This window comes from Typopeltis vanoorti, chromosome 13 (assembly GCF_054136105.1).
Source record: "Typopeltis vanoorti isolate ZY-2024b chromosome 13, IOZ_Tvanoo_1.0, whole genome shotgun sequence".
NCBI lineage: Eukaryota > Metazoa > Arthropoda > Arachnida > Uropygi > Thelyphonidae > Typopeltis > Typopeltis vanoorti.
In genome coordinates, this window is record NC_143561.1 from 120,084,337 (window position 1) to 120,096,467 (window position 12,131).

The window sequence follows — 12,131 nt, forward strand, 5'->3', positions numbered from 1 at the left end:
ATTTTCTAGAAAGTAAGTTACAGATGACAGGCTGTCTCCATATGAGCTGTGCACTACCACTGACTCAATAGCTACTGATGATTTTGGAGGCTTCAGGGAAAGAGTACAGCAAACAGCTGTTGTCATCGCATGATCTTTCCAAACCCTATTATTGTCGGAAACTGTATAAATTCTAGGGTTAATTTTTCTGAGTTGAGAGATTAAAGAACCTGAATTTCTATTTGATTACATCAAACATCAGCTACCTCTGGACCAGCTAAGATCTGCTTGTAAAAAGTTATAGTCACTGAGTCTCTTTCATATAGATAGACGTTATCTCATGTCTATGAAAGCATATAGGTGACTATTGAATACTAATAATTGAATGTGTGAATTCTGTTCTTAGTGTTAATGAATAGTGAGAATTCTTAATCTAGTGTGAAATCATCATCCTTATCAGCGGCTTGAAGTGGATTATCTAACTCTTTGTCCGGACACGTGACTGATGTGCCTATAGTTTTACAAACTTTTAGCACTTGGTTTCACATATAATTATTTATGTCTTAAAATATTTGACTATTAATAATAATAGTTGGGCGATCTGTTTTCTAGTCTGCTCATGATTTTTTGCGATAAATATAAAAATTCTCTTGTCTATTTTATTCTCCACAGGAAATAGACGACCCCTTTTAGTTTAGAAATTGAAATGCAGTCTTTCATCATTATTTGTTCATAGTCCCCGACGACTTGGAGATTCAGACAGGGTAGACAACTTCCCACCATGTCATGTTCCTGATCCTAACCGCCTATTGTCAAAAATAATATAAGTTCTATGATCGATTTTTTCCTGAGTTGCGGGATTAAAACATGAATTTCCGGCAGAAAGCAAAATCTACTTACCTACGCCAGAGGTTTACGAACTTAGGAATCGGCTAAAAATTATGTAGAACCTCTAGTTGGCAATATCAATTCCGGCTATCCAGTATTATGGAAACGTTATCATGTAACCACGCGAAAGTAATGCTTTTTTTTAGATTTCTGTCTATGATTACTGGTATTTCTAAGTATAATTAATCCTCAAACTCAGCATGGTGATATTTTCTGGTTTACTCGTTCTTTAGTTTCAGTTTTCTTTCTACCAATATCTTCTTAAATAATTTTGACATTCATTTTATATCACAAGTATTAATGAAATAAGTGTTATTAGGACTATAGCAAAATTGCATATTTTACACAGTTAAGAACTATACAGTCATTTTCTAATTAAAAGTAAGGCATATTGAAAATAATATTTTAAAGAGATTCATACGACATAAAATCACACGTGTTAAACGAACGGATTCAGGGCGGAGGAATACAAAGAGACGTAAGCACAGAGAAAGCTTCCCGGCTTTTGTTGGACACATAAGTGCAACTCTTCTGCTCGTGTAGGAGATCTGACCGGCATTGTGGAGTATTGTGTGTCACCATGTCTTGGCAGGCCTACGTAGACAACCAGATTTGTGCTCAGGTATCTTGTAGAATAGCGGCTATTGCCGGATTACAGGATGGAGCAGTGTGGGCCAAATATGAAAGAGATGCTGGTGTGAAACCGGTAAGATATACGTAAATTTTGTTACAATGATATTCTGTAGGGAGTGGTTCTAAGCCTAAAGAGTGACTAATCGCAATTAGGCCTCTACTTGATCTTTCCTAGTTTATGTTGTGTAAATTACCATATTATTATTTAAAAAAATTATGAAAGAAAAAACTACACCTTGGCTTAAAGCACAATATTTCCAAGCGTTTACAAAATAAATGGAGGGGGAAAAAAGCGAACGTAGGGCACACCCTTGGTGTATTTCAACTGCATAGGGTTGTCTGGTCTCTTGACGTTTGTTATTTGACCAATAACAGTCGTATGTTGGAGAACTATTTGCTTATTTATTGATATTCTTAATCTGCTTCTGGATATCAGTAATCGATTAAAGGAGTAATTAAATTTTGAATTAATATTTGGCAACGAAAAGAATGCATAATATAATATTAAATGTCCAAAAATGTTTGCGTGTGTGTGTGTATGTAATATCTATATACACTTATGTATTTGGTAAAATTTCCTTATGGCGTATTGCGTTATTTATAAAGGTGCCAGAATTTAATTTTTGTTTTTCAATATTCGTTTTGTGTATAAGAAGTAATGCCGAATAAAAAAAATCGAGATGTCATATCCATTTCTCCGGCAGTTACCAGTGAAAATACCTTGATGAATTTCAATGAATCGCGTGTTAGAAGCTGTGATTAATTTAAAATATGTATATATACCTAATGATCGCACTTGAGTTGACCACGCATAATGATGCTCTTCCAACGGTATTTGGCAACCATAAGTATATTATTCCACCGAAAGCCTTTATACTTTCACGGACGGCCATTTTGTAGTTTCAGCGTACTCGTAACGTACAAGTGGCTTTCAGCCAGCAACAAATACAAAAAAAAAAAAAAAAAAAGTTGATTATATGGTTTATATTTCATATTAATTGTTACTGCATCGCCTAGGTTAATTTACTTCAGTTACCTTGATTTTTCTCATTGATCGGACCTTTTCGGGTGTGTGTAATTAATCACCATAAACAAAGGAAAATTGCCTGACTAGCGAATCCTGAGAAATGAAATTAACCCAAACATTCTGTTAAAAATTGCATGTATTGTAAAAAGAGAACGTTCATTAGTGTTATGTGATGTGTTGCGTGATTCAAAGCCAATTTTCACCATAGTGCATAAAATATAAAATAAATGCGAGATTGTAGCGCCGCGTTTTAGTTTTGTGCACACAAAAATGCAGTCGTGATTGCTTCTAATGCGAAAAATAAATTGAACGTTGGTGATTAAGCCTGTGTAAATCGCGTATTTTAAACGTCAAACTTTCCTCCATACCACCAACATATCAAATGTCTTACTGTCATGGTGCATTTAAATATACATGCACCATGTATATTTGATATCGCGAGTTATTTAGCTCAGAACTGTCCTTTAACTTTTCTTTCTATCGACAGTTATTGTAACATTTTACCAATCCCACACAGAGAGAATATAGATTAGTTTTAATAGTATAAATAGACATATGCTATTGTGCTTTCACCTTTGTTCCATTTTTACAGTATAGTAATATTCAGCAAGCGAAACAGCCATTCATATGGCTCTGGCTAGAGTCATCATCCTTCAGTTTAAAATATGAGGAAAACCTTGCAGCTGTCTTATGGATAAGACCATATATAATTTATGAATATTGTTCTTTGCATTATTTTGATTTAAAAAAAATCTACCTAGTAGTAGTACATATTTAGCATTGCATTATATTTTTCTCCATTTTAAATAGAAATAATTTTTTTTTCCCATAATCAGACTTGTTATTTTAGAAATAATAGCCATGCATCAGATAAAATTTTATTGTATGCATTTTCTGATATTTTAAATGTGAACAAGAGAGGTTTAAAAAAGTAAATAATTTCAAGTAATGAAAGCAACATTTTTATGAATTCGGTAACGTTAAGTTGGAAAAGCAGTGTTTAAGGTTTTTTTTTTTTTTTAAGCATTGTGAAATCGCTAAACGACTGTGTATCAGATAGTAGTCTTGGATTTCCTTGTTAAGTCAAAGTGAGTGGCAAAGTGAATTGGTGTTCTGAACTTAATTTTTGTCTGTGATAGATAATCCTATATCTCTTGTCCACTCTATCTACCAGTTGCATGTGTTCTTTGCCAATTTGTTTGTTATTGTGGGTAGGCTCTTGCCATCCATGTATGAGGTGGTTTAACCTTTAGTTGATAAGGCCTCCATAAATGTTTCTGGCATTTTCAAATTACAGACATGAATCTTTCTATCTAAATAGTATGTGATGTTGACTATACCACATAGGCACCATTGACAGATCTTGCTAAATGTCTCAAATTTGTTTTTTTGTTTTTAGAAGTGGACTTGTATGGATTTTTGCTTTTAGGTGATTCGTGATAAAAAAAAGTTCATTGCTATTATATTATATTGTTAAACAATCTTACTGTTTTTAGCAGCACTCCTGAGTTTTGAACTCATTGGCCCACTCCCTTTAGTGTTTGGACTTTCAACAGTAGATCAGAAATAGATGCTAATATATATTTCGAATAAAACATACCTCTTTGAAAGGATACTTAACTTTCTAGTATCTTTATAAAAATACTTTTATATATATATATATATATATATATATATTCAGTTGTTTGCAGATGATGCGAAGCTGGGAAGGATTATTAGTAATAGTGCAGATGTGGTAGCCCTGCAGGAGGATTTGAATAAGCTAGATAGATGGGCAAATGAATGGGAGTGTCAGTTTAATGAGGCAAAGTGTAGTCTTGAGGTTTGGGAAACATCAATGGGATGCTGCATACTCTATGGGAGGAGTTATACTGGAGGAAGTTGGGGAGACAAGAGATCTGGGGTTGATGATTGATAGAAACCTGAAGTTTAGTGGACATAGTGCAAAGGTGGTGAAGGTAACACAGAGGATTGCTGCAATTATGAGAAGGACACTGACCTGCAGAGATAAGATGGTTATCATTCCGTTGTATAAGTCTCTGATCAGACCACACTTGGATTATTGTTCTCAGATTTGGTCCCCAGGATTTGAAGAGGATAAATTAACTGTGGAAAAGATACAAAGACGGATGACAAAGGTGGTCTCAGGACTGTACAAGGATAGTTATGAGAATCGGCTGAGGGAATGTGGACTGCAGAGTTTGGCAGATAGAAGAAGGAGAGGTGATATGATTGAGACTTTTAAACTGTTGAGAGGTGGTTACAGGGTCGACACTGGGGAGTTCTTTCACTTGGTTGAACAGCGGGAAGGAGTGATGAAAAGAGGCCATCCCTGGAAGTTATGAAAGGAAACTGTGAGTAAGAGGGTGAGGAGTGGTTTCTTTGCATGGAGGGTGGTTGAGCCGTGGAATGCATTACCTGATAGAGTGGTGAGGGCGAGAACGGTCAGTGAGTTTAAGGAGTGGTATGATAGACTTTGTGTTTCTTAGGGGGGAACCTCCCCTCGATGAGTCTTGACAGACTTTATGTTCTTAGGAAGGACCTCCCACGATGAGTCTTTTGACTCCATGGAGGCCTGAATAATAATATATATATAATGCTGTAAGTTTACTTCCTTGAAGGTGAATGAGGTAGAAGTCTTGTGATGTGAATTAAGCTATTGGACTGGGTGGAATTTCATGTGTTATTAAAGAATGCACTAAGGAACCGATACATCTGTTGACTCAGTTGTTTAATGAGAGTAGTGTCCTCAACAATCCCTAATGAGTGGAAAGAGTGAGATTGTTCCATTGCATAAAGGTAGAAGCAAAAGGGATGTTTCAAATTAGACCAGTTTACATTTCTGGAGTAGTTATTAAGGTCTTGGGGAGATTGGCTAGGAATAGAATATAGGATTGGGTGGAAAAGGAAAGGATTCTGTATAGAGGTCAACATGGGTTTGTTAAAGGGAGGTCTCATTTTACAAATTTTGTTACACTGTATAGTAAGGTGACTACAGTTTTGGATAGGGGTGATTCATATACAGTGATACTTAGGGATTTTACAAAGGCATTTGACAGGCTATCACATAATAAACTGTTGTGTAAGTTACAGCAAATGGAATTGGAAAATCATGTTGATTGGATAGCAAATTAGCTTTCTAATCGATATCAGTGCTGCTCTCCTGAGAAACGACTGTCTCTTAGCAGGAGAGTTACCAGTGGAGCCCCACAGGGTTCTGTTCTAACACCACTGCTGTTTACCTAGCACATGTTCTAGTACAACAGCTGAATATCAACTTGCAGGCCACCTCACAATAGCATTAACAGTGGCCTGCAAGTTGATATTCAGCTGTTTGCATATGATGCTAAGCTGGGAAACATTATTAGGAATGATGCAGATGTACTGGTGCTTCAGAGCAATTTGAATAAGTTGACTATGTGGGCTAACAAGTGGTGATGTCAATTTACCATCAGTAAATGTAAAGTTTGCACTTTGGGTCTCAAAGTAAAGCTGTGTATCATATTGGAGACATTGTATTACAGGAGGTGGAGGAAGCATGGGATAAAGAATTGAAGTTCAAGGGACATATTGCAAAAATTATAAAAACATCACAAGGAAATGCCAGTATACTAAGAACAACACTGACAAATAGAAATAAGGATTTGGTCATTTTGTTGTATAAGGCTTTGATCAGATCACATCTGGACTACTGTGCATAGATTTGTTCGCCTGCATTCCTTGGCGAGAAGCAATATTAGGATTGTGGAATACTGACTATGAAGACAGGTTGAGAGAATGTAAATTACAGACTAGTTCAATAGGCAGAAGAGGGGGTGATATGATTAAAACATTAATTGTTAAGAGGTGCTTATACCAGGATATTTTTTAGAGGGTTAAAGGAAGGAAGGGAATAGAGAAGAGGTCGTTCGTGGAAGTTGTATAAAGTGGTGCATAAGAGGGCAGCATGGAGAGTGGTTGACGAGTGGAATTTATTACCAAATGAGATGGTTAGTGTGCCAACATTTAACCAATTTAAGATGAGGTATGATCATCTCTGTTAGAATGCATCTTACTATTGCTTCTAATGAGTCTCTACTCCTGGAGGTGTTTTTATAATAATAAAGTTAACTTAGACAGCATGTAAATAGAACATATATTCTAAGAACTTTGGAGAGAAACTACAACCATTTAAAATAAATTACCAATTTAAAAACAACAAAAATTGTGAAAGACAAAATATAAAAATGTCTAAAGATTAAAATATATAGAGAAATAAAATGAAAGCACCAAAGGATAGTGAATAATTAAAAATGGATAATACTTTAGAATTACTGTGTGTGAACAGTTTTGATGTGCGTCATATTCAGAATCATTAAAGAGTGCTTTCCAGAAGAAAGGAAAAGAATGAGGAATGAAAACAAATTTGAACAAATATCAAAATAATTTGTTGTTCACTGTTGGGTTTCTGGATTATCAAGTCCTAAGCCCACTCACAGCACTAACGTATATTAAGTGTACAGCCTTCTTCAGTGGGATTTGCAAAGCTCCATTCTTTGTCACTTTTGCCTAGTTGGTCAAATAGTTAACATTCCTATTCTCTAGGTTGCAGGTTCTAATCCTGCTGTTGTGGGCATTTGTTTGGTGGCTTTTTTTTTTAGGTGGGAGAGGAATTTAATGCGAGACCATTACGCTGCTTATTGAAGACTTGAATTGATTTAAAAAAGTTCTATGTTTGGTCTCTAGAGCAGGTTGATTTATATTTGATTATCTTGTGTAATATAGATAGGGCTCTAGAGCAGTGTTATTATATTATGTAAAAAAAAAAAGTTATATTAAACATCTCAACCATAACGTTAATGTATAGGTTTGCATTTCTTTGGTGGGAGGTGTGTGTGTTCTTAAACTTGTTTATTGAGATAGCGATATGATATTTTATCTACTCTATATCTATAAAAAGATGAGACGAAATTTGTAATGTTTTTATGTGATGTTATTTGATATCTACTCTATATAAAATAAAAAGGTGTTAGAAGATTTATTTAGTTTATTTATGATTATGCAGGATTATAAATATCTACTCTTATACATTCATGAAATTATTTTTTCTTACTTTATTTATCTTTCTTCCATTAAAGTTCCTTTTAATTAGAGGTTTCCAGGAATTTAAGATAAGCCGAAATTTGAAATGTTTTTATGTCATGGATGTGATGACCTACAAAACTCCTCTTAAAGGTAGTGCAACACAGGGGCAACCGCATACAAACAGTCATGACTTACCAGCCCAGAAATCGGGGGGGGGGGGTGGGCATAGCCCCCTAGTATATATGTGTATATATATCATAACTAGGCCTATAAAAAATATCTTATACCCACAACTTTGCCTACTCTGCTCAGATAAGAACTTAATGTATGCTTTGAACAAATACATAGAAGGGCATCTAAGCCAAGGTCTACAAAGTTATCCAATCCTTCACACACACACACACACACACACACACACACACACACCTTTATTATCAAAACACATTTAATTCTGAGAGACTTTCTGAGTGGTACTTTGTAATCTAGTGAAATATCAGCAGCTGAAATCGTTATTTTTGTTTGTGTGGTTGTATGTTCAGTACCTAACATGAATAAAAGCAGACATTTATGCACATCCAGATCTCTCAAGTATGGCTGCATTAATTTACTTGATTTTGTGAGGCCACCTGTAATTCAATATCATTTTGTACTGTGAAGCTAGTTGTTTAGAATCTAGTGAAATATCAGCAGCTCGGATCATTTGTTTTGTTTCGTTGGCTGAGTGGATAGCATATCCATTCTCTGACAGATAGCAGGTTTGAATTTGGATCCTGTTGTGGGCATGAATGTATTTTTATCTTTAAATAGATAAATTTCATCACCCATTGTGAGACCACCACCCTGCTTATTGAAGGCCTGAAGTGACTTGCAGAAGTTCCATAATTGGTCTCTAGAGCAGTTTCAAGACCAGGTAAAAACTGAATAAAAGAGTATAAAATTAACATGTGGGACCATAGTATGCAGCAGTGTTTTCAGTGCCAAGTTAAGAAAATAAAACTTCAGTTTTTTTTTTTTTTTTTACTTTCATGAAACTTGCCCCTCCTCCCCTTCTAGTTGTATATGTTTCAACTATCTGTTAAATGAGGAAATAGTATCTTAATTTCTTCTTCACTAATTCTTGATTTTATTTTTTGACATTCCTACTAATGAAAGGTTGTAAACTTGCAGCTCATCAGTAACACATGGACCATGGATTGATAATCTGGGAGCCCTGCTTAACAAACAATGTACAGTAAATTTTCAAGCTACTTTGCCTCTAATAACTAAATGATCTTGCACTAGTACATTATACCTCAAATATCTGTCCTTTGGTGGGATTTGAACCTGTACGGTCAAGCAGAGACTGGTCATCCATACAAAACTAATCCAGCAGATTTCCATAACCATTTTATCTTTGCATATATAGCAAAAAATCAAAACTTGACATTCCTGTATTTGCTACATTCAATATCTGTTTTTTTTTTTAGTCTTTTGGTCTGTGGATGTTTTATAGTCTTTTAGTATGGATGCTTAATGTGGCAACTAGTTTTAAATAAAGAGCCAATAGAAGCCTATTGGCTCTTTATTTAAGTAATTTAAGGCGCACCTTTCTGACAACTCATACAGCAAAGTATAAGTTCTTTTTGCTATACCCTCAGTATTAATTTGGTCTACCTACTCACTGATGAGACCTCAATAAAGGTTGAAACCAGTCTGGGTAGTGACCTTCCACCATAATGTATAACATCATACATCCCCTAGGAGATATGTTTTACATTATGGGAAATACTAAGAATAGTGATCAGAGCTTTACTCACCTTTGCTACGAGTTGCCCTAGTTTGTACTATGTGCTTTAGCTTACGCTAGTATCTGCCGATACTTTTATAGTCTGCTATGTTCGGTATGAAACTCTTTGATTCCGATCTTTGGGTTTCTTATTCGGTTTTGAAACAATGTGGAATTTAATATCCCCTTAATTTAAATAATGTTACATCGCTGAAGTGAAGCCTATTGGCTCTTTATTTAAGCTATATATTAATCCCTGTCTCAACTTCACTTCAAATGTGTATCTCTTGATAGTTGCTAGATCCTCTGCCATCAATAACCAACATTCCAATGAATGCTGCTCTGGTCTTTGGTTAAATTATCTGATAACACAAACATTTGGTTGTTGGTGAAATTCATGGACAGCCATGAACAACTCCAGTTTTCTTGTTTTATAGCTATCAACTATTTCTCCAAATGTATAGAAAAATCATTCAAATGCTGATTATTCTGTTGACACCAGTTTTGTATGTCATTCATTCATTCATTCTAAACTACATATTGAAATGCTGTTTTTTACCAACTATATATAAAATTCTTTCCTGTCACTAGGATGTAAAGAACAGTATTAGTGCTTTTCATTTCAGTTGAAGGTGTTAGCTGATCATAATGAGGTGACAACATTTTATTTCCTTGGAACTTGAGCTTTTCATCCCACAAAACAGGTAAACTGGCCAGAACAACACAAACATTTGACAACCATAATGCTGTGCTGATAGAATTAATCACCCTCTTGTCTTATCAGGTGTCATCTCCTTCCAGGAGGTTGACTACCATGAGCTTCCACAGTGTACGGTTTTGTGCTTCTCTTATGTTCTTCATAAGACAAAAATGTCCAGTCCTTAACATTTTCCATCCAATCTGTTCTTTGTCTTCCTCTTCTTTTTCCTTGTATCATTCTTTCTAAAAGTGTGTTTTGTAGGGATTCATACTTTTTTTTTTTTTTTAGTATATATGACCAAGGTAGGTGGTTTTCCTTTTCTTAATGGTTTTCAACATTCCTATCTTCTCCAATCAACTGATATCTCTAAATTCGTTTTTTTTTGCCAGTCTATGGGAATAAGGATTCTTCTGAGGATCCACATTTCAAAGGCTTTTAGTGTACGAATTGGTCACCAACATGCAAAATCTAATACTTTATATGTAAAATTTTCCAACTGTTATACAAGCAAAATAGTTTTCTCTTGTGTAATAATAAACTCTTCTTACAAAATTGGTTGATTACCCTATTATCGGAATGGATTCTTCTTCTTCTGACATTCGCAGAAGTGTCGAAGGGTCTTGCATTGTGAACTTACAGTAGTCTTCTTTCTGCCTCTCCAGGTATTTCTATAATAGTTTTAACATTGAAGAGTCCTTCTATAGTACCTTTTTTTTTTATTTTCCTGAAAACCAGATTGTGTTTCATTAATTTCCAATCTGATTTGTTTATTTCTTTCTAGGATGATATATAACATAACTTTTGCTATTTGACTGATTGTTCTGTACTCCATATTTGATTGTCTTAGATTTTTTTGGGTATTGGTAGGGATGTCGAGTGCTTAAAATCATTTGGTAGGTGTCCAATTTCGTATATTTTGTTACATATGTCGGTCAGTGATCTTATAGTTTATCATATAAAGCCTTTAGATATTTTGTCATTCCATCCATTCCTGGAGCTTTTCCTGGTTTCAGTTTCCTAATGGCATTTCTTACTTCCTGAGGTAAGAATAGTAAGCGCTTCCAAATTTTCTTGCAATGGCTTATCTATTTATCATGATTATAGAGTGGAGTATTCAAAGGAATACTCCATATAGATGGGTGGAGTATTCCTTTGAATACTCCACCCATCTATTCCCTTATTTTGGCTTTCTCCATTAGGATATTTCCACTGGCATCTTCAATGCATTGAGAGCCTACCCTTTTCCAAAATTTGCTAGTTAGCTCCCTAATTTTTTCGTGAAGTTCTCTGGTTTTATGTTTTTTGTCCAAAAGCTCAATTTCCTTGCATTGTTCTTGAGCCATAGTTCTTCTGCAATCCTACATTCTTGTCTGATTTCCTTGTTTAAGTTCTTGTATTCAGGACAATTTTTTGCCTCTTTCTTTCCTCCATCATTTTCAGTATCCACAGCTTACTCATCTTCTTCTCAAATTTGGGAATTGTTTGTTTTCCTGCCTTTTTTTATGCTCACTTTAAATTTCTGCCATCTATTCTCAATCTGATCTTTAGGATAAGGATACTTGGTGGAATCAGGAATCTTAATAGCAGTGAATTGTGCCAGTTCCGTTAAAATTTATCTTGTATTTCTTGATTTTTAAGGGAGTGAAAATCATATTTTTCTATTTATAGGTTTCATTGTTTTTTTGTTTTTTTTTTAAATTTTATTGCTGTTTTAATGACCACAGGGTTATAGTCTGTTCCAATATCAGCCCCTGGGTATGTTTTGGCTTGTAAGATGTTATTCCGAAGTGACAGCTATGGAGCACATCTAGGTATATAGAGATGATCACCTAGTTCCAACCAGGAACATCCTTACTTTTGATATACCTATGCCTCTAACATCTAAAAGTAAAGTATCTCAACAGTCCTGTTAGACTGTACATCCCTAACGCTCCAAATTTCAGAAATATGGACATATTCAAACTGCTTGTTGTTGATGGTAAAGAGCATGATAACATCTTGCTGTGCAAGGAAATAATATCAGGATGCAGAAAGGAAGTTAACCACCACCACACCTGTCCTGAGATTCTTTTATG

The 12,131-nt window shown here is 35.0% G+C and overlaps 1 protein-coding gene across 1 annotated transcript in view; it reads left to right on the top strand.

The window, feature by feature from the left end:
- Nucleotides 1-1,350: 1,350 nt before the first annotated feature.
- LOC150100500 (uncharacterized) overlaps nt 1,351-12,131 on the top strand; it is a 62,773-nt gene continuing 51,992 nt past the window's right edge. Inside the window, exon 1 of the mRNA XM_090402546.1 lies at nt 1,351-1,573. Coding sequence (XP_090258672.1) covers nt 1,448-1,573 — 126 coding nt within the window. The 5' untranslated portion in view covers nt 1,351-1,447. The remainder of the gene's footprint in view (nt 1,574-12,131) is intronic.